At 42.3% G+C, this 24,343-nt stretch overlaps 1 protein-coding gene across 1 annotated transcript in view; it reads right to left on the reverse strand.

Annotated features, from left to right (window-relative positions):
* Positions 1–24,343, reverse strand: part of GLI3 (GLI family zinc finger 3) — a 394,212-nt gene that overhangs the window by 109,543 nt on the left and 260,326 nt on the right. Inside the window, exon 5 of the mRNA XM_086964868.1 lies at positions 8,242–8,444. Within this exon, the coding sequence (XP_086820994.1) occupies positions 8,242–8,444 (203 nt within the window). The remainder of the gene's footprint in view (positions 1–8,241; positions 8,445–24,343) is intronic.

Here is a 24,343-nt window from a genome sequence, read left to right on the forward strand (position 1 = left end):
ACTCGGAGAGAGTAAGCAATACCACTCCACTATATTAATACTACTCCCTAGGGGAACTTTGTGCATCTTTTTGGACAGTGTTTGATGGGACGTGCACACTGGACCCCTTTAAATATTGTCCCTCCCCTGTCCCTCCTTGTTGTTCAATGCATAATACGTGAACATTATATTTTTTAAAACCAAATAATGTAAATAATGAAAACAAATGAAATAAAAAAATAACAAATACAATCCACAAATGTACACCAGTCCGCTACCTTTCAAATCACTGTGAGTGAATGTTTTTCAAAATAATCAGTCACACAATATGTGATCACTTCCACAAGGAAAGGAAATGTCCAACTTATAAGACCATATCTATTCCTCATCCCTTGATGCCTGTCGAGTCAAATAGTAAACCCAGTCCAAGGTTACCCATCTCCCAGTTACACCTAAACCGTAAGAGCTGCCTCTTAACTTAAAACATTCAGTAGTGCATGATACCACAATGCTATCACCCAGTGTGCACTGCCCACAATAAGGCCAGGTAATATATGAGACACACCTCGACTATGAAGTACATGGTATGGGCAATCCAAAGATTATCTCTCAAGCAGGTGACTGGCCAGATTAGGAAAGTATTAGTCGTATGTCCGGCACAGGAGAGGTCCACAATGTAAGCCGTAAAGGGCTGCGGGTCAAGAGCACTCAGGTCCAAGGTCCCCCACACCACTGCATCTCACCAGGGCAGGGGGGTGAGAGAGGAGTCCAGATCGCAGTTAATCCAGGTCTCCATGGTGCGTCAAAACTGCACCATGGATAACACGACAGTGCAGCTCTTCCGGAGACCACAGGAGTTATCCTGCGGAAGGAGTTATCCTGCGGAAACTACCCTATCTGTCTGCGGAATGCCAGCACTGTGAGATGAGCTGAACCCAAGCCCTGCTGGGAAGGGTCAGTAGCATCCCAATGCAAGGTTTGTCAGTCTCGATGAGAAATACCCAACTCTGTATTCATAAAGGATTCACAGAAGACAACTTTACCTATATGCTGCCAGATACCTACAGAGCTCGTTCCATCAAGAAGAATTCTCTACTCCTGCTCAACATACATCAGCGTAGTCTGGCTCAGTAAGTGACTGCAGAGGACACACAGAAACAGTGTGATGGTGCCAGTACTATCGGCAGCAGGTACCTGAAGTCTGACAGCAGCGGTGCTGCCTGCACCAGTCGCGTATAGTATGGCAGCAGCAGTACCTTCTGCACCAGCGGCTTGGGGTGTGGCAGCACTGGGTACCTATAGTGTGATTACAGCAGCACTATCCGCACCAGGTGAATGAAGAGTGACTGCAGCAGTAATACTTACACCTGGTGCTAGCAGTGTACCTGCAGCTGTACTGCCTGCACTGGCTGCTTGCAGTATGACAGCAGCAGTACCTTGGGAATGTGGCAGCACTGGGTACTTACACTATGATTGCAGCAGTACCGTGCACCAGCTGCTTGCAGTATGACAGCAGCAGCACCTTTTGAAACAACTGCTTGAAGTGCAGCAGAGCTGTGTACTTATACTGCGAGTGCGAGGTGCTTGCAGTATAACAGTAGCAGTTCTTCCTGCACTGACTGCTTGCAGTATGACAGCATCAGTACCTCCTGTACCAGCTGCTTGGAGTGTAACAGAACTGGGTACTTATACTGTAAGAGCAACAGTAGCATGCACCAGGTGCTTGCAGTGTGACAGAAGCAGTAATTTCTGCACTGACTGCTTGCAGTATAACAGCAGCAGTACCTCCTGCAACCAGCTGCTTGCAGTGTGGCTCCACTGGGTTCCTATAGTGCGCTTGCAGCTGCACCGCCTGCACCAGGTGCTTGCAATGTGACTGCTGAGTAATACTTGCACCTGGAGCTTACAATGTCCCAGCGGCTGTACTCCCTGCACTGGGTGCTTGCAGTATGACAGCAGCAGTACTTTCTGCACCGGTTGCAGAAAAGCGCAACCGTCTATTTCAGTGTGTCATCAGCAGTACCGTCTGCAGCAGCTTGTGGCAGTATGGCAGCTTGGCGGCTCACAGTGTCATTACTACCTGCATCAGTCGCTTAGAGTGTGACAGCAGCAGTACCTTCTGCACCAGCTGCTTGCAGTGTGACACCACTGGGTACGTATAGTGTCAGTGCAGCCGGAAGGCGCAGCAGTCTATTTCAGTGTGACAGCAGCAGTACCTTCTGCACCAGCTGCTTGCAGTGTGACACCACTGGGTACGTATAGTGTCAGTGCAGCCGGAAGGCGCAGCAGTCTATTTCAGTGTGTCATCAGCAGTACCGTCTGCAGCAGCTTGTGGCAGTATGGCAGCTTGGCGGCTCACAGTGTCATTACTACCTGTATCAGTCGCTTAGAGTGTGACAGCAGCAGTACCTTCTGCACCAGCTGCTTGGAGTGTGACACCACTGGGTATGTATAGTGTCAGTGCAGCCGGAAGGCGCAGCAGTCTATTTCAGTGTGACATCAGCAGTACCGTCTGCAGCAGCTTATGGCAGTATGGCAGCTTGGCGGCTCACAGTGTCATTACTACCTGCATCAGTCGCTTAGAGAGTGACAGCAGCAGTACCTTCTGCACCAGCTGCTTGCAGTGTGACACCACTGGGTACGTATAGTGTCAGTGCAGCCGGAAGGAGCAGCAGTCTATTTCAGTGTGTCATCAGCAGTACCGTCTGCAGCAGCTTGTGGCAGTATGGCAGCTTGGCGGCTCACAGTGTCATTACTACCTGTATCAGTCGCTTAGAGTGTGACAGCAGCAGTACCTTCTGCAGCAGCTGCTTGCAGTGTGACACCACTGGGTACGTATAGTGTCAGTGCAGCCGGAAGGCGCAGCAGTCTATTTCAGTGTGACATCAGCAGTACCGTCTGCAGCAGCTTATGGCAGTATGGCAGCTTGGCGGCTCACAGTGTCATTACTACCTGCATCAGTCGCTTAGAGTGTGACAGCAGCAGTACCTTCTGCACCAGCTGCTTGCAGTGTGACACCACTGGGTACGTATAGTGTCAGTGCAGCCGGAAGGCGCAGCAGTCTATTTCAGTGTGACATCAGCAGTACCGTCTGCAGCAGCTTATGGCAGTATGGCAACTTGGCGGCTCACAGTGTCATTACTACCTGCATCAGTCGCTTAGAGTGTGACAGCAGCAGTACCTTCTGCACCAGCTGCTTGCAGTGTGACACCACTGGGTACGTATAGTGTCAGTGCAGCCGGAAGGCGCAGCAGTCTATTTCAGTGTGACAGCAGCAGTGCTGCCAGCACTGGTGCTTTTAATGTGGCATCAGCTGTACTCCTGCAGCAGCTGCAGGGCTGACTGGCAGCATGGGGATCACAGTGTGACCACAGCAGACCTACCTGTAGAGTAACTTTATTACCTGCATCCCTCGCTTAAAGTGTGACAGCAGCAGCACAACATGGCACAACCTCTGCCATGCACACATCTTCCAGCTAAGCCCACCAAACCTGTGTATTATGAAAAAGTCAGCCCTATGGGCGCTGTCAATGATTGCTTCAAAGGTGCCTTGTTCCTTGCATATGAGTAGAGTATTCGAGGGTGTCAATTAATGGAAAATCCAACAAACCAGTGAGAGAAAACTGCGGGGGAACATGCAGACAAAGAAAGCAGACTTGAAATTAAGGGGTGCCTTCACTTTCCTGGGTTGATAAACTGAGTAGGAGTGTGTGCCAATGTAAATAAACGGCAAGGAGACTAAAATAAATTAAGTAGGTATGGCATTAGGTCATTCCTTGCTGACACTGTTTTTTACAGCAGTACAGTAGTGGGGACTCATGGTATCTTTCCAGACACACTTAAAATACTTCCTGAGTGTTCTGACATATGTGTCTGGGTTAACTAATAATAACATTGGCTGCATGCTTTATAAGAAAAGTAGCCGAACTTGTGAAGACATACAGTGATGACAGAAAGATAAACTATAAATGCATTGCTTGGTAGCAAACATTGATTTTTCTTCTCAAAGTAAAATAAAACACATCTAGGAGAGGAAAACTAATGAAACAGCAAACAGTTTGCATAATGGAATTTCGGGCAGCCTGGGACATATTTCGGACATTTGCTTTATTTGGAGTCGTTCCGAATTAAAGATATGTTTAAGAATGTATTTCTGCATAGATATAAAATGTTTATGGGCAGTTATTTTAAAGTCAGTTGGGTAACTCTACAATAACGGCTGGCCATGCATGCACAACAAATAGAATAGCCACTCAATCAACGAACAATAAAACACGTTGGGGCCCTAGGGAGGGAAAGTGCCACAGTACCTCACAAAACCGAATGAAAACCACAAAGTAAATGTAGAAAGAAAGATAGCAATTTCACAGCACATCATTGCTGTATGACTTCAGTGAGTAACTCATGTTGAAAAATGTGAAGACAACAGTGAACGTATGAACTATGTAAGTAACAACTGGATAGTTTCCTGTGGCTGAAAACGAAAAGTTCAGCTTGCAAGGAGAGGTTTATGGTAGAGTGTCATTATTTCAGAAAGAAAGTTGGAAGTTCAAACAGGTTCTGGCAAAGCCAATGGGTCTCGCCATGCAAAGTCTATTGGGTTTGTCAGTTTTTACCTACTATGCTGTACGTTATAGTATGCTGTATAGTATGGTATGGCCTGTTATTGTATAGTAGGTATAGTATGGTTCGCTATTGTAAATGGTATGGCATGGCCTCTCAATGTATTGTGTGGGTTGGTATGACCTGTCATTATATAGCATGTTATGGTATGGCCTGTCATTGTATAGTATAGTATGGTATGGCATGGACTGTCATTGTATATTTGGTACATTATGGTCTGTAATTATATGGTATGCCATTGTAAAGTATAGTATGATATGTCACTGTATTGTATGGTATGGCCCATCATATAGTATGGTATGGTAATCTATGGTATGGCCTGTATGACATGGCTGTCCTTGTATAGTATGAGATGGTATGGTATATGATGGTGTGGCCTGCCATTTTATATTATGGCATGGTATTTCCCTGTATAGTATTTTATGACCCGTCATTATATAGTATGATATTGTATGGCATGGTATGGTGTAGTAAGGTACAGTAGGTCAGGTATGGTATGTAATGTATGGTACGGTATGGGATGGTATTCCCTGTAATTGTATTGTATAGTATGACTTATCACTGCACATTAAGGTTATGGTAGGGTTTATTGTGTCATTGTGTGGTATAGTGTAGTAAGGTATGGGCAATCTTTGTTTTTTATGGTATGGCCTTCAATGCATGGTATGGCCTATCATTGTATAGTCTAGTGTGGTATGGTATGGGATTGTATGGCATCTTTGTTTTTTATGGTATGGCCTTCAATGCATGGTATGGCCTATCATTGTATAGTCTAGTGTGGTATGGTATGGGATTGTATGGCGTGTTATGGTATGGCCTGTCTTTGTTTGATATGGTATGGTATTATGGTATGGCAAGATATGATATGGTAATGGAGAGAGGAGTCAAATGCCATAGAGAGAGAGGGTGAGAGGGAGGGCATGAAAGACACAGGACGGAGGGCTGGAGTGAGTAAAGGGAACGCCGACGGATGGACGGAGAGAGCATGTGAAGGAATATCATGTCTGCAATCCAACTAAAATGACAAAAGTCGGAAACTGTAAGTGGTTTGCGGACTCTGGAAATAAACTTTCTCAACTATGTTTGAAGCACTAACAAAGACGGAGATACAACGAAAGGGGTCAAAAGCCAGAGGTATGGAGGGTGAGAGGGATGGGGACAAAGGAAACATGAACAGAGGGAAGGAGCAATGGAGGGAGGGGGGCAAAGGCACGCAAAGGGTGGGAGCGAGGGAGCAGGTAAAGGCATCACAGACGGAGGGAGAAAAAACAAAGCAAAGGAATATCCTATCTGCAATCAGTGGTTAACTTGTAAAAAAACATAAATGCCGGGATCTCGTCAGAAGGCAGCTTGCACCAGGTTGTTTCTCCTGTTAGCGCTGCCTAAATCACCAACTAGGAATCATGAAAGTGGGGCGAGGAGGTAGCATAATGGCCAGAGCTAACAACTTCGGCGCTGGGGAACCAGGTTCGAATCTCAGCGTGGGCTGTGATTCTGGACAAACCACTTAATCTCCCCGTGCCTACCATAAATGGATGTGTCCTTAACTGGAGCTCATCAAAAGTGCTGGTGTTGATGATTAAGTGCCGGTGCTGAGCACCGGAAACCACCAGCTCAAATTAAGCACTGTCTGCAATACAACTAAAACAAATGCCAGAAAACTATAAGTGATATCAATTCGGAAAATAAACTCAAATATGCTGTAGCATGGTTATAGCAGTATCACAGAGATACAGACAGAGAGGTCGAAACCCAGAGCAACAGACGAAGGAAGGGAGGGGGGGCAAAAACAGTGCGGACGGAGGGAAAAAGGATGGAAAGCGGGATGCAAAGGCAACACTGAAGGACATGTCTTCCATGCAAACAAAATAACAGAATTCAGAAAAATATATTGAACACACACAGTCGGAAAATATACTTTCTCCGCTACTATGAACCTTGTTTGAAGAAGAAGAGAGAGTGAGGTGGAATCTGATGTACTATTGAAAAAGAAAAACATAGGGCCGCAGTCAGAGGTCGAGCAGCGGGTGGACACTCAATGCACTATGGCCATGAGCCCCAGCAGGGGCAAACACACAGAGAGAAAATAAAATCAGCATGTACTAACCAACCCAATGCACGGAAATAGGAGTGACAATGAAGTCAACCAATGGCAAGCAATGGAAGGGCTCTAAATCCCCTTTACGCTACCAAAATGTCTAGCAGTTGACAGTACACACGCTATTTCAGACAACGACTAAAACTGGGGAGAAATGATACACTCTATCTCCGCAACTTAAGCAATTCTGTTACCAGTTAACTCTAATTCTGTCTCCTACAATCAAACGAAAATGTCTACAACAGGAGGAGGAGAACCGCTGCACAACGGTGTTCAGCTGGAAATTTACGTATTTTCAGAGCAGACTTTTTGGTTTATTCCTAAATGCTCTATGGCCTTCAATTAAAAATGTGACTTGTTTTGCATACGTGACCTTCTCAGGGAAAGGCATGCTGCTCATGGACTCTAGCAGGGCCATCAGAGATTTGACAACACAGCTGCGGTCTTATCGATAACCTTGATGCGTTTCTGTTTTGTTAAACGGTGTCACAGTATATTACTCCAGTTGTGGCACTTATTGGGCCTGATGCCCAAAGCTTTTCCTATATTAAGGGCATCTTAAGCACAGACAAAGTCACAAATTACTCACACATAATGTTCTGCAATTTACAATGTATTTAATTTTACACATTATGCATTTAGAGGAGTACCTTATGTGGGTGCTAAATACGCACAGAGTGCTCAAATCATGTACTTGTAAAGTCTAGGAGATTTATAGAAGTGCATATTCCTATGGACTAGGAATAGGGAGATGCAGAACAAATTAGGTGAACAAGCACAAAGCACTTTGAGGGTATTCAGACAAACACACATATCATTTATTATACTTACCTATTAAAATTCAGAGGAAAAGTGAGAGTGGTGCGGACAGGTCGATGAAGCAAGCCAATCAACGCAGGTGTCTCTGAATGTATCTAGGAAGGACTCTTTGGACCAGATTCACAAAAGTAAACTTGCACTTCTGTGTAAGTTTTCATTATTTTGGGTATTCACAAACTACAGGTTAATAATAGGTTTAGGGCTGTGGAGACTTCACATTCGGGGCCAGAACTCGGCATTTAAAATGATAGCTCTATCCTATATTTGTTTTTGCAGAGTTCTCTGCTCCGAACGGAGAGTCTTCGCAGTCGTAAATTTACCATTAAATCTTAGTTTGTGAATACCCCAAAAAAGTAAACTTACACAAAAAGTTTTCCTTTTTGAATCTGACCTTATGTGTTTAGGTGGAAATATTTTTGTTATTAGAGGAAATTTATGTGATGAGAAAATAACTATTTGATGTGTAAATTTATTAACCATGAAAGTGGATAAAGTATGAAGAGATGCATATATAGGGTTAGGGATAACAAAAATGGATCACCTGGATTTGGTGGAAATGCTTATGTATAGGCAAACTTTTAAAAATTACGCAAATGCAGAAATAGCATAGACTTATTATGTTTATGGCTGTGTTTTTGAACTTGGCCTCAGATATATGGCAGATATCAAGGAAATTAGAAACAGTGCAACAGGCATGTACCAAGAAGGCAAAGTGAACTCACTGTCAGTCGGGCTGAGTCCACGAGCAGTCGAGATCATGGACAGAGACGGGCTGCTGTGCAGTGACCGGATGTAGTCTATGTAAGGGTTAATATACGGCTGGGGAGGGCTGAAAGGAGACTCTGAGGTTCCGTGGTTTCTGTGAGGGGAAATCCTGATGAAGGGAAGGTCTGGATACGTCGGGCTACTCGATAACGCAGAAGGCCTGGAAACCAAAAAGAAAATGATGTGGTTATTCATTACAATATTGGCAACCATGGCAAAAGCATAAAAGAATTGTAGGCACAGTATGAATGATAAATGACGGATGTGCTAATTTTGAATCAATTAAACAATTCGTAGGACAGAAGTGCTCAATTTTTAAAATGTTATTGAGTCGAATTGATAGCACAAAATAATGTCTTTTTGCTCTTGTATTTGAAAGTCGCAGAAGGACGTTTAACATTTACAAATCGTGCTGAAATAATACAAAAGTGCTGCTTAGAATGAGAGCTGCTGGTCAGTCCGGGGAAGGAGACTGGAGGCTTCTATTGCTTTCCTGAACGACAGGAGAGTGGGGATCAGTCTCAGGAGCATTCGTTCTCCATGATGGAGGGTAGCTGAAGTCAGTTTTCTCTCTTTATTTCTTTTTGCTATAATTGTTTATTTTTATGAGGTGTGTGGTGCAGCTGCACACAGAGGAAGTGTTTCAATCTAGGTTGTTCAATTTTCTGAAATGGCTCGGCTTTTAAATGATCCAAAGTATTTTGAACTTGATGCTGTGTTGGGAGGCAGAACCAGTTATCAGCCTTGAGGCAGGGGTGAGGTGTCCGTATTGAAAACCTCAAATCACTACTCTTTCATTAATTATACGAACTTCTCGGGCTCATAGAGCAATGTTACCTCACAACACCAATCCTGAAAGGGTCTGTAGAACTTCCAGTTTTTAAGCCATTCATCATCAGAATTATTCCTTAGAGAGCTTAACAACTAATTTTCGGATAAAATATGTTTTAAATTTATTATTTTTCTGATAGCATATATAAAAGGTTTTCGCGTATGTAGTGTTAAAAATCAGGATCAGCCAATTCTAAAATTACCAATTCTTACATTTTTAAGTAATACAGCAGACAAGAATGTGTGGAATACATGCCTGGAAACAGCCAAGTATGGCAGCAGGGCCAGTGAAAGACAGTTTTAGAGCGCACATTCTCTCATTAGCCGGTCTATTGTTGGTTGCGGAGAACGGCTCCTTTTTGCTCCCTCCGTGCACTGGCTGTAATCGGCTAGGGGTGAAATGTCAGTGCTTGTCTGGAGTGAGGATATGTCGGCTTCCCAGGGTACACCCCATTTCATCACAGTGTGAGGATAATAAGCTCTGCTTTTGGAGGTGAATGGTCCTCATCACCAGCTATTCTCCAGTCTCTGAGAAGAGGCTTTTCACTTGTCGGCCAGGAGTGCGCCTCGCAGGCCCTTACCATCCCCTTCCATTGTACACGATAAGTAGGCCTCAAGTAAGCGCCACTTCAACAGACTGACATGAGCTAAATGTCTTTTATTAGACACCTCTGATTCCAGCGCATTTAAAAACATGTGACCATCACTGAGGCGACCAACACTAAATTTCAGCCTGAGAAGCTCTTGGCAACTAACCCAACATTATAGAAGCCAAGAGTAAAAAAACACCACAATTGGCAGTCACCAAGCCTCATAAGAAACAAATGTAGGTACATATTCCTGAGTTCTGCCTGTTAAATGTATTAACTTTCTCAAATACAAGGATTTACTATCTGAAAAACAGAGCCAATTCAACACTTGGCCAAGAACTAATGATTAATGGTGCAAAAGTTTCAACTTATTTCTAATAGGCCCTGGACAGTATGACTTGGCAGTGAGGACATAGGCAGGGATGACATGTTCCTGCCGGAGCTTCCTACATGTCCGTTTTGAACAGTTCAAACGGTGCCGGCGTATAGCAGAAGCCCCATGGCGGCTCATGTTAGGCTGTGGCTCAATTTAAGACATTCCTTTTACTTCAAAGTGTCCAAAAGATACAATTAAGCAAAGTTTTATTGGTCCAATTAAAAAAACAAGATTTGCTTAAGTTTGGGGGTTTACAGTATCTTTTTCACAATTCAAAAAGGCAAACTTTATGCATGGCTCTTGTAATGCAGGGTCCACATTCTGTAACAAGTCTTTCTGGCTCAGGCAGTGTTTGCATCTTTTCTATTTTACTGAGATTTTAGGAGTCTTATTTTGTGAAATGCTGCACTAGTGTCCGCCTCTTTAGTATTCCCCTAGTATGAACTGCATCTTTTGTTCAAAACTTGGGTACCAATTTGGAGTCGATGCAACCGGAGATAATCAGATTTGAAGAGAGAGAACTAATTCTGGGGAAACCCTTATTGTAGAGGCACCTTCACTGGGAATTAGTCTGTATTCGACTATGTCTTCCACCAATAGGAGAATTTAGGTTATCATACAACTTATGCTCAGGACTTTAGTTTTGGAAAGCCTGCGAGTTGCATTGTCGATGCATGTCAAAAACCGAAGACAGAAATACCGGCATAGCAAAATATTGTGGCCTAAATATAGAGCATTAAAATATTGAGAAGGCAAGCATGTATAGGAAATTGTAGATTAATGACTCTTAAATCTACGTCCACGTATCTTGAAGATATGTATATCATCAAAGTGCAAATATCAGGAGCTACGTAAATGTATACTTTCCTACATATACTTGCATTCACTCACAAACTTGTAATACTCTGTATTTTGGCCAAATATTTTTCTATGACGAGATCTAGTCCACGATGTACTAGTAGTATACCCATCAAAATTGTATGTCAGAATATCAAGGAATGAAATATCGGTATACAAAAATAAGGTGGAATAAACAAAAATATTGTGAAGGGAAGTACATATAGGTAATTATAAACACACTATTCCTAACTATGCGTCCACATACCTAAAGTATAAGTGCATTATTAAGGTACATATATTTGGAGTTATATAAAGTAAATCTATAATTACCTTAACATACCTCCGTGTTGCTATATTTTGGCCGCAATATATTTGTATGACGCTATCTTGTCCAAGATATGCGGGTAGTAGACCCTCCCGTAAGGTCGATGTTGCACTGTTTGTAAACCTTGCATTCATTGCATTCCTGGTCTGCCTATGCCTATGTCAGTAACCTAAGAAAGCTGACCTGTGTTTGGTCATCATTTGCCTAGTTTAGTGTTTCGAACCCTCAGTATGGCTGGTTGTAGTCTCTGCTCACTAATCTTAAACATTTGGTCTTATGCTGTAACATTATTTGATTTTTTCGAGTGATTCTTTAAGTTGATCTGCGTCTTTATATCAGAGACACATGATCGAGTTAATTTTTTTTTTTACAATCCTACTGTTTGTGTTTTAAAATTAAGGTGTCACTTTGGGGCCCTTAATCCTTTGTTTATCGAACAAATACATCCTTTCTGTTGGATTAGTGTCCCACTTAACAAGACCCTAGATTTCAGCGTGTTCTCAGACTTCATTAACATGGAGGAGAAATTATGTCAGCGCCTTCTCAAGGTCCATTGATGCTCATTGATCAACTCATTAAAAAGCAGTCCCTCCTCAAGCGGTACACTAATTAAGGGGGAGGGTTAATCAAGACAAAGAGAAAAGATAAGTGGCCAATGATTACATAGTCCGTTGGTGCTAGTACAGAGCTGTAACTCAGGCCTAAGGGCTCACCACTTAACAGATGCCCATATGTGTTTTTTTAGTTATGCCTACAGACAGCTCAGATATATTTTGGCTCTGGGGGGGGTGATCCTATGGGATAAACCTAGTTTGCTATAAGGAGCAAGTGCAGATTATAGACAGGATGAAAGGTGCTGAGCATATTACAAGATGAGGCGAGAGTCAGCTGTCAGATGGTTGCAAGAGGGGCATGAGAAGCCTAAGAATTGGGGGTAAAGGGGGGCAGTCACATATGAGACCGGAAGTAGTGAAGACTGCAAGGAACATGGACATAGGCGAGCCACTCTTGACCATCGTGGCTTGAAAATATTCCGTTTTCTAACAGTGCAATGATACTTGCACTCTTATCAGTGCTTTAGGGATCCACCTTCCTTGCTATAAGTGGACATCTCATGGTACTTCTCATCATGACTAGTCAGTGGTACCACTTTTTAGGGCCTACTTCCTCTGAATTCCTGCCATTCTGAGCTGTAAGTTGTCTCAGCTGGCTACTGATATGGAGTCTACCTGTCAGCAGGCCTTGCTGCATTTTGAAGGAAATCTCATCATTAAGGGCTCACTAATGAGCTTTGTGAGTTTAATGCCCCCACATTAAGAGCACAATACTCTGCTCTGCTCAGACTACTACGACTTCCTGTGTTTTAATGACTTGTTCTGCACTATCTCCCGATCACTTCGAAATCATGCAAACTCTGGGACTACACCATACAAACGCTCTCAACAGAACATAATAACGGCCTTTCTTCTTTTTTTCTTTTACAACAACCCGTTTGTTCCATTGTCTTAAGCTGAGGCCCTTGGGCCACTTACGCAGAATAACTGATGGGAAAAACAAAAACATTGTTTAAGGCTCATAGCACTGAAAGTTCAATGAATCAGTCACCAGTCCTGGTTGAAATCCACTCCAAGACCTTCACTCCACTACCAACCCTACTGGTCATCTGCCAGAAATCCGTCTGGTATTTTTTTTACTGTGACATGCATGACGAGCTGCCGAGCAGGCCTTTAGTGGAGGACAGAGTATTATACCAAGCATCATCTTAGGAGGCATTACCCGTAACTGTATTTTATATCTAACAGCATAATTTGACCAAATAAACAAGTACATTTGCATATTGCACATTCACGCCCAACCTGTGTCCTGGTGCTTTCAATAGGAAACACAAATGCTTCCTCGTAGTCCATTCAGTGACACTCATTTCATCAAACCAAGACGCATGAAAGGCTAAGCAGAGGGGATTCAGGGAATATGAGGTGAAACACAGATCCCTGTGGTGAAGGCATTAGTCACTGAGCCACAGACGTTTAAGTAGAAACTTAGCTTCGGATCTATGGAGCTGCAAAACCCTAGCCATGCCAACTAATAACATGCCCTGATTGTACAGAGGGTTAAATTGTTCTAAGTGCACGGGGCAGAGGTACCTAACTCCATAAAAATGATTACTACATATAATCTGTTTTTGCTTTCCAATTATGTCATATGATAAAGCGCTTTGCTTTACTTTTGCAGATAAAAAAAATACCATTTAGGAGGCTTTTTCTTTGCATGGGGGCTGGGATGAAGGGACCATAGATCATGACATTTGGGCGGACAATATTAGGTCGAGAGCCTAGTCTCCGGTGATTCAGGCTAGTTGAGTTATTAACCCTTAAAAAACATAGTTTATAATGAAAATGGCAGCTGACCGCTATCTACAGTGCAGTGAACCTGACACCATAATAAGGTTACAGATGGATTATTGTTCTATCACATAACATAGAATTTGTCAACCAACTGGAATGAAGTACTAGAGCGCAACCTAATTTATTATTGCCTGTTACATCCATCAGGGTGTGTTAATAATATGTCAAAGGTCAAATCTAGCTATTTCATCATTCATCATCTCTTCCAGGCAGGAGCTCTGAGAGCTGCCTGTGTGACCAGAGTTTGGACTATAGCTGCTTATGTTCCAGCAATCAAAGCAACAATAGTTCTTGTGATTTTTAAAAAAAATAGGATTAACATTTCTAAACATGTTAAGCGTGTCTTTGTAATTATTTGTTTTACTTGTGTTATAAAACATCGAATTTAAGGAGAATTGATAGATAATTAAAGTAATATATTCTGTGATTAAATATTGTTGATTTAAAAAAGGCATGTTTTAAATCTACATTGCAATGCCCTGTATAAAAGTGACCTACATGAAGAAATCATGTCTCACTGCTAAGAAAAGTAGGTTGGTGCAGTTATAATAATGATATCAACGTTTTGCATGTGTAACAGGATGCATGCGTTCTAAGGCATGATGTCTGGATCCCCCTAGCGAAAGTTTGTCATATGTAAGTCACGCCTCTCCTACTTCCAATCCTCAGGATGTAATGTCAGATGCCAAGCGAGAACAAGCATTCGGAAATCAAACAGGTTCCACTTTTTAATACCCTGACTTTGTAAATGCTTTTTGCCAAAGCTGTGCAAAATCAGTAAAAAATCAAAAAAACAAAGTTTCATTGACACAGCCGTTTATGTTTATGGTGGTTGTGTCATTCCCGATGCGCGCACATGCTTGACAACATAGGTGCGAGAATGCATCTTACACATGAGCATGCTTCAGGAATGACGCAGACATGATTTTATTTTTTAATTTATTCTTCAAATCCAGATGGCAGATGCCATTTGGAACCATAAATTTAAAGAATCATTTAACAAGTGATTCGGGGACCAATGAGCAGTGGGAGGGGCAGCCACGGGGAAGGAAGTGACAATCGAGGCAAAGAAGTAACGACGGCACTTATGGGAGGACACGTGGGAGGCCAAATAAAAAACAAGTTAAAAAAGCAAAGGAATGGTGGGGAAGCAAAAGGGGAGCGACGAGGTAGCACAGGGGCAGATGAGTGCTTGCACCAGCCGCGGCCCGTGGAGGGAGTTCCGGTGGGGTAGAAAGGCGGGGCGTGGGAGGGGCAGGGTGGGGGGTGCTAAAAACCGGAATATGGATAATTGGCGGTAAGTAAACAATTTATTAAATAAAACGAATTTCGTAGCGCGCCCTGCATCACAAAATGTTTACCTACCTCCAATTATCCATATTCCGGTTTTTAGCACCCCCCGCCCCGCCTTTCTGCCCAACCGGAACTCGCTACACGGGCCGCGGCAGGCTTGCACACGGGGGAGAGCGCTAGAAAACATGCACTCTCATGGAAAGTCATCCAATACATGGATGGTAAAGAGGCTATTCTACAAGGGAGAGACAAGCACATGAAGAGAAAGGCAACTCATTGCATAAGAAGTATGCAAAAGACATTGACAGAAAAAACAACCAATGGTAAGCAGTAGGTGGGCTCTAAGCCCAGCACAAGTTTTTGGTATGTTCCACAAGAGTCTTTCACTTACAGACATCTAAATGCTGTCTGGAAAGTGAGACCTAAAAATATACAATTGATTTGATGCCTGGATCTGAATAACAGAGAAGTGAGTCTCTAGCCACCACTCCCCTCGATTTAAAACACAGCAGTAACGTTATAGTGTGATGAATACATCAGTGAGAACATTAACATTTTGAACTGAAAAAAAAAACACAGAAATTCACCAGTTGCAGTAGGCGGAGCTAATTATAACTTGTGCCCCCACCATGTATTGCTTATGACCTCACAAATTACATCAGTCATGACATGTTCTATGACATCATTTATGACATCACTGATGACATCTCCATTTATATCGTTGATGACACCACTAACGACATCTAAGCTTCTTTTTTTAACACATTCCTCTATAATGGCTATAGCATTAGAGCAATAACCATTTTTTAATTCAAAACGTTAATGATGTCACTGACATGGTCACCTAACTATAACGCTACTTTAACCTTTGTTTTTTTCAGTGAAATGCTAAGGTTTTAAAAAAGAAAAACATATTTTTATCACACCTAACTATCATATTACTTTAACCTTTGCTATTTTCAGTGAATTTCAAGATTTTTTTTAAATGTAAAGAAATATTTTATTGCCATACATAAAACCAACCCCCGGCTGTACATGGCGAGGGTTTGGCCACAGGTCCTTACGTTTTTTAAAGGGCAAGGGGGCCGCGTGCCCCCCTCCCCGAGCCTTATTTGGGTATGGGGACCCCCATCCCCAGGCTCTCTTTTTTTAAATGGGAGGAGGGATAGTGGCCCTTCTCCCGGACCCTTTTTAGGCCCTGTGGACCACATCCCCAGGACCATTTTTTTTAATTAATGGGGAGAGGGGTTGAGTATCCCCCCTCCCAAGTCGTATAAGGCCCTCAGGACCTTATTACCCAGGGTCTTTTAATTGAAGGGGGTGGGGCACGTAACTCCCCCTTCCCAATATGTATTAGGCCCTGGGGACCCCATCCCAAGGACCTTTTTTTAAAAAAATGAAAGGGTCGGGGGCTACGAGGCCCCTACCCGAGCCTTATTATGCCCTTGGAATCCCATCCACAAGGGCCGTTTATTTTAATTAAGGGGGGTCACAGGGCCCCCCTCTCCGAGCATTATTAGGCCCTTGGGACCCAATACCCTACTCCCCAAGTCTTGTTAAGCCCTGGGGACCCTATCCGCCAGAGCCTTTTTGTTAATGAAAGGGGAAGGGGCCCTCTCCGAGCCCCGTTAAGCCCCAGGGACCCCATCCCTCCAGGGCCTGTTTGACAATTAAAAGGGGGGATGCGCTGCCCACCTCCTTAAAACTTTTCTGCCCCCACTCCCCCCTCAATAGTCAATCATTTTGGCTCCGGGGGTTGGCTCCCCAGGCCTTATTAGGTCCTAGGGACCACCTCCCCACAAGTCCACTACTTAAAATAAAGAGCAGTGAAGTTTCTTTTAATTAAAGGGGAGAATGCCGTGTGACCCTCTTCCCGAGCCTTAATAGGCCCGGGGACCCTATCTCCCAGGGCCTTGTTATATAAAAGGGGAGTGGGTCATGTGGCTCTCTCCCTGAGCCTCTGCAGGCCCTACGGGCCCCACCTTCCCAGCCACTACTTTAATTAAAAGGGAGGGGGCTGCACAGTCCCCCTTACTGAGCCGGCCCTGGGGCACCATCCCCTGGGGCTGCATCAATAAAGGTGGGTACCCTGTTGCCCACTCAGGGCACCCATCACACATTCTCCATTTTGAGAAAATTCAGCCGCGGAGGTTGGCTCCCTGGGGCCTGTGATGACTCGGGTTGATAGACCGTGCGGCCTCATCCCACCAAAACTCAATCATTTTGGCAATGGGATGGGCTTCCCGGGGCCTGTACAGGCTAGGTGTAGGGGGTTGCACGTCCCAACCTTCCCAAATACATAATTGCTGCCGGGAATGGGCTCCCCAGGGACTGGGATGGCTCAGGGAGGGGTTTGTGTGTCCTCCCTCCCCAATTACATGTACATTGGCCCCAGGGGTTACTCCCCGGGCATTGAAAGGCCAGTGGAGGGGTCCCCACACCCTCTCCCATTAATAAAACAAAGTGGCTCTGGTCGCCATTTTTTTTCTTTTTTACAATCCTGCAGGAGTCCTGCGGGAGTGCTGCAATTTAAAACATTTTTTTTTAAAACATGGTCAGAACTAGGTCCTGTAATGGCTACCAGCAATAATTTTTTCATGTTGCTGGCAGCCAATCAGAGCACTTGCCCAGCAGGAGTATGACTCCGGCAGGAGCAAATTGGTGCAAGGAAAAATGGTCCCTGGGCCAATCAAAATTCTCTATTTATTAAAATTGGTTCAGGCAACACTCGCAAGAGTCCCTCGAACCCAACAGTCCAGATATCTATTTTTTTAACCTTAATATCACAAAACCTACTGATTGGATTGAAACCAAATCACAAAAAGTACAAACTGCGTACCAAGATCTACCTTCGTGTCAAATTTGATGTATTTCCATTAGTCGGTTTTTGCTATAGCCTTGTCTAAAAGAAGTGTATGGAAAATGCATCTGGACTTTGCATTGAGGGACTCCTCTTTTTTCTTGGCCCCTGCTTGACGGATCGCCCTGAAACTTTCCATGCATAAACTAGACAAAAACTAGCACCGTCTTGGAAAGTTTCATGCCAAAGTAACGACACATAATGCTTTTCCTATGGCACAGCTGACATAACTATAACTACTCTGTGGGTCATTATATATACATACATATATATAGGCACACATAAACACAATATATATATATATATATATATGTATGTATGTATGTATACATATAGTTTGCAAGTTTGCAAGTTTATTTATTTATGTTTTGGAACTCGTGAGAGGTCCACATAAAATTTACATACACAATAACACTCCAATATTATACAAAAAGAGAAACTTACACACATGATTAATACAAATCTAAAAAGCATTTAAAAAAGTTGAAGATTCTAGAACAAAATATTTCATTAGGGGGCGAAAGAATGGCATCAGAAAAGGCACCAGCAGATAAGATTCCGAGTTCTAAACAAATTGGTCTCACCCATTTGCGGCGGGATTTTGTCAAAGCCGGACATATAAATAAGACATGGGTGAGATCTTGAATCGAAACATTGCACAAGGTACATTTGTTAGAGGAACCATTCCACTTAGCTAAAAGATTATTCAGTGGTAACATATCTTGCCTTAATAAGAACCAAAAACGGCGAATGCCGTGTGGGAGATTCCAGGTAGTGTAGAGTTGCATAGTTTTAAGACTAAGGGAATTAATAACGGGCAAATCGCCTTTCTTTGTCCTTATCTGATCTCTATCCAACGAGAAGCTTAGCTTCCATGTTGCAAATTTTAAGGAAGCTTTTAACTGATAAAGGGAAAGAGAAAAAAGGGTAGATTCCTCCAATTGCAATAACATGACCGCCTTTCTGAAGTTTTTTACAATTGGTGAAAACTCCTTTAAAGGACCTAGTAATTCCTTTTGGATAAGATGTCTTAATGAGGATGGATCACATTTAGCTAGATGAAAGATCCATCTCACAATTCCGGCTAGCCCCTGAACCCAACTACTTCTCATGCCATACTCAAGCCTAAGAGAGGCTACAGGGCAGGCGGTATTAACAGAGGTTAGTTGACGCAGGAGTCTACCTTCAACAGAGTGAAGAAAACCCCAACTACTCACTTCGATAAGTTCAGTGCCGTAAAGCAGGGAAGCAGGAATTTTTGCACGAAAAGCTTCAAGCAAATAGGGAAAATGCCGTTTTCCTGTGGCTTTATAAAGTGCATTTAGGCCCTTACCCTGCATCAGAGCCTTACGCCTGTTATTCTCAATATGAGCCTTGTTGCTCATGTTACCGCATATTATTTTCCCTAAAAACATATAGGATTTCACAGTTTCTAACTTTTGGCCGCCTATTGACCACGTGAAATTCCCATGAGAATATCTTTTCTTACCAGTCAAACACATAACCTTGCTTTTGGAAATATTAATCTGTAAAAAATGCAACTCTGAAAACACCTGTAATGCATGCAGACGATTTTGTAAGCCTTTCGGAGTCAGATCTAATAGCAAAATATCGTCGGCATACATTAAACATGCAATGGCTTTATCTCCCAAAACAGGGGCAATACCACTACTCAGAGACAAAGCTTGAGGGAGATCATACACATAGAGGGAAAACAATAAGGGGGCCAGTAGGCATCCTTGTTTAAGACCATTGGCAGAAGGGATGGGATGCGACAAACCTCTTTCCCCTCCCATCATTATACGGCACCATGTATCTGTATGGAGATCCTGTATTAAATACAACAGTATAGGTGGCATGCCTAAGGCTGATAGTTTCCTCCACAGCAGAGGGCGGTCAACTTTATCGAATGCTGTGGAGAAGTCTATGAAGGCTGCATATACTTTTCCCCCCCCGGACCGTGATATATTTATCCATAATCACCTGAAGAGCTGTTAGGTTATCCAGGGTACCGTGGCCTTTACGGAAGCCTGTTTGCTCAAGAGGTAATAAGCCGCATTGATCCACCCATTCATTCAATAATCTTAGCAGGCATTTAGCAAAGACTTTGCCAACGGCGTCCAGGAGAGCAATCTGGCGATAATTTTGGGGAGAAAGTCGATCGCCCTTCTTAAAAAGGGGGATCAAGATACTCCCTTTCCATGAAGGAAGGACTGACCTGCTTAAAAAGCAGTATGCAAATAAGGGATAGAGAATTTTACTCCATACTCCATATGTATATATATATATATATGTATGTATGTATGTATGTATGTATATATATATTCACTGAAAAAACCATAGGTTATAGACCATATATAGTTAGGAATTCGCATTTACAAAACCTTATTTTACTCACACAAAACCATTGAAATTCCATATATAGTTAGTTGCACTAACTATATATCGCGCACCCGCAATCCACTGCTGATGATGTCACATATTACATCATTCATGACATGGTCAGTGACATCACTGATGACATCACTGATGACATCTCAAATGACATCACTGATGACATCTCAAATGACATCACTGATGACATCACTGATGACATCTCATTTGACATTACTGATCACATCACTGATGATATCATTCATGTGATAATACGATGAACCTCTTCAGACTCTAATATAACCTTAGATACAATCAGTGTAAACAGACACTCACAGACTGTCACTCATCCATGGAGTTACTCACACACCTAGTCAGTCAATCAAAGAATCAATCACACCTCCATTTCCTCAACTATACAGTTATACAAACTTTACTTATTCAAACATATACTAACACATATTAACTCTCTTATACAATCCCTGATACAAGTTCACAATGATCCATACAGCCACTCACACATTCACTGGCTCTTATGCACAGTTATTTATATATGTCAACTCTCACATGTACTGTGTTTTACATATGTACTTACTTTGACATGTAGCACTGAGATATCCATTCACTCACCAATACACTCATGCACACAGTCAACCGCCCATACAGCTGTTTCCACATGCACTTTTGAAACCATACATCTAGTGAATCAACTGCTCACACATCTATGCACAGAGTCATACACCTCCCAGCCACCCACACACACATTCAGTCTCCCATACAAATACTTGGGCAACCAATCAATAACCCATATAGTTACTCATATAGCTACTTATCAACACATGCAACAGTTTACAGAACAACCGACATAATGATGCACAAATTAAGACAGTTTAGTCACTAACCCATGCACTCAGTGAGACACATTTAATCACTCACTCATACAGTCAGTCATGCACCTACTAAATCCTTCATCCAGACACTTATACATCCACTCATTCTTCAATATGTAAGACATATTTTAACTTTACAGAAACATACAGTCACTGGATGTTGTCATCAGTGATGTCATCAGTGATGTCATTTGAGATGTCATCAGTGATGTCATCAGTGATGTCACTGACCATGTCATGAATGATGTAATATGTGACATCATCAGCAGTGGATTGCGGGTGCGCGATATATAGTTAGTGCAACTAACTATATATGGAATTTCAATGGTTTTGTGTGAGTAAAATAAGGTTTTGTAAATGCGAATTCCTAACTATATATGGTCTATAACCTATGGTTTTTTCAGTGAATTTTCAAGGTTTTGTAAATGCTAATTCCTAACTATATATGGTCTATAACCTATGGTTTTTTCAGTGAATTTTCAAGGTTTTGTAAATGCTAATTCCTAACTATATATGGTCTATAGCCTATGGTTTTTTCAGTGAATATATATATATATACATACATATATAAACATATATCATCTGTATATCTATATAAATACAAACATAAATGCATGCATACATATACTTATATGCATTTTAGGGTTGTTAGGGCGTTTTCGTGTGTATTATGTTGCTTTTTTAGGGCTTTTGGGTCAATTAAGTAGGGTTCCCGGAGCCTAGGGCTGAGGGGCCGGTTCAGTTTCGTGCGTATTGGTGTTGGCAAGGTTTTGAGGGATTTTGGCGTTTTTTGGTCGAGATTTGGCCGTTTTATGGCTTTTTTGTGTTTGCGGGGGGCGCGTATTCGGGTTGAAATTCGTCCCCGTTCCAGTGGATGGATTGGGCTGATTTTTGGTGAGATGTTAGGGAATCGCTGGAACTAGTGTCCAGCCAAGTTTGAAGCGGATCGGAGCAGTGGAAGTGCTTTAAAGAGCAATTTTTGTGCGGAGTAGCGAATTGTCATGTTATTCAATGGGAGTTTTTGGTGCGCATGGAGAAGGTGAATTTGGGGTGTTCCAGTTGCGCTAGAGGGACGGGGCTTGGGTGAGCTGTAGGGAGAGTGGATCGGCAGGTGTGCCGAATTTTTGGGATTTGTTGGCCGAAGGGAAGGGTGTGCTTGGGCAAAGTCGATTTGGTGAAAACGGTGCGTTATTTACATGAAAGTTGAAAAAACACTAATAAAAGCAAAGCTAAAAAGCCACCTCATTACAAACAGAATGGCTTTAACTTAAACGAGGGCGAGATCTATTGCATTTTCAATGCTTGTTTACTTTGGTTCCATCAAGAAGGCATTCATATGTGTCACACATTTGCCATAAATTCTGAATGTTAGCACTCTAGTTGCACATTAGATCACTGTAGTAAAGCTACTGCTCACCAGGGACGTCTGCTGCTGGTATTCAAAGTGCATGTTTCAGTCTGCATGTCAGAATTTTTTTAATGAAATAGAAGAGGATTTGAGAAGTCACTCAAAATGATCCCTAATTTTTCTTTCTGAAGCACTAATCATACTTTCTATGGCAAAATTAACCCCCTCATGTTGTTCCTTTTTAAATTGAGTGTTTTCAGACTTACCACTTCATTCCAATCAAGATGGCTTCTGGTGTGCCATACTTTTGTCATAAGTAAGACTGTTAGCGCTCTAGTTGTTCTTTAGAACACTCTGGGACATTCTGTCATTGGGCTATACTTGGGGTACATCTGGGTGATATTTGGGCTACATTTAGGCTCTTTTGTCTCTGGTGGCCATCTTGCGAGACTATGTCAGAATTTTTTAATGAAATTGAAGAGGGTTTGAGAAGTCACTCAAAATGTGCCCTAATTTTTCTTTCTGCAGCACTAATCATAATTCATATGGCAAAATATACCCCCTCATTTTGTTCCTTTTTAAATTAAATGTTTTAAGAGTTACCACTTTATTCCAATCAAGATGGCTTCAGGTGTGCCATACCTTTGTAATAAGTAGGACTGTTAGCGCTCTAGTTGTTCTTTAGAACACTCTGGGACATTCTGTCATTGGGCTATACTTGGGCTACATCTGGGTGATATTTGGGCTACATTTGGGCTCTTTTGTCTCTGGTGGCCATTTTGGGAGACTGCATGTCAGAATTTTTTAATGAAATAGAAGAGGATTTGAAAAGTCACTCAAAATGTGCCCTAATTTTTCTTTCTGCAGCACTAATAATACCTTCTATTGCATAATATACCCCCTCATTTTGTTCCTTTTTAAATTAAATGTCTTAAGAGTTACCACTTTATTCCCATCACGATGGCTCCAGGTGTGCTATACCTTTGTAATAAGTAGGACTGTTAGCGCTCTAGTTGTTCTTTAGAACACTCTGGGACATTCTGTCATTGGGCTATACTTGGGCTACATCTGGGTGATATTTGGGCTACATTTGGGCTCTTTTGTCTCTGGTGGCCATTTTGGGAGACTGCATGTCAGAATGTTTTAATGAAATAGAAAAGGATTTGAGAAGTCACTCAAAATGTGCCCTAATTTTTCATTCTGCAGCACTAATCATACTTTCTATGGCAAAATATACCCCCTCATGTTGTTTCTTTTTAAATTAAATGTTTTAAGAGTTACCACTTTATTCCAATCAAGATGGCTTCAGGTGTGCCATACCTTTGTAATAAGTAGGACTGTTAGCGCTCTAGTTGTTCTTTAGAACACTCTGGGACATTCTGTCATTGGGCTATACTTGGGCTACATCTGGGTGATATTTGGGCTACATTTGGGCTCTTTTGTCTCTGGTGGCCATTTTGGGAGACTGCATGTCAGAATGTTTTAATGAAATAGAAAAGGATTTGAGAAGTCACTCAAAATGTGCCCTAATTTTTCATTCTGCAGCACTAATCATACTTTCTATGGCAAAATATACCCCCTCATGTTGTTTCTTTTTAAATTAAATGTTTTAAGAGTTACCACTTTATTCCAATCAAGATGGTTTCAGGTGTGCCATACCTTTGTAATAAGTAGGACTGTTAGCGCTCTAGTTGTTCTTTAGAACACTCTAGGAGGCTGCAGTAGAACACAAAGGAATCAACTGACAGTCTCTGTCCTTGTTGGATGTACATGTTTTACTGAGAATGTCAGACTTCATTTTCACATGACTGAGAAAGATAATGTGAATTTACAGAAAATATGCTTTCAGTTTAGCTTATAGATCCCCTTCCAAACCACTGTGGGAAAATCATGAGATATTAGTTTTCTTTCAAACAATATTCATGATA

Source organism: Lissotriton vulgaris, chromosome 4_1, assembly GCF_964263255.1.
Source record: "Lissotriton vulgaris chromosome 4_1, aLisVul1.2, whole genome shotgun sequence".
Classification (NCBI taxonomy): Eukaryota; Metazoa; Chordata; class Amphibia; order Caudata; family Salamandridae; genus Lissotriton; species Lissotriton vulgaris.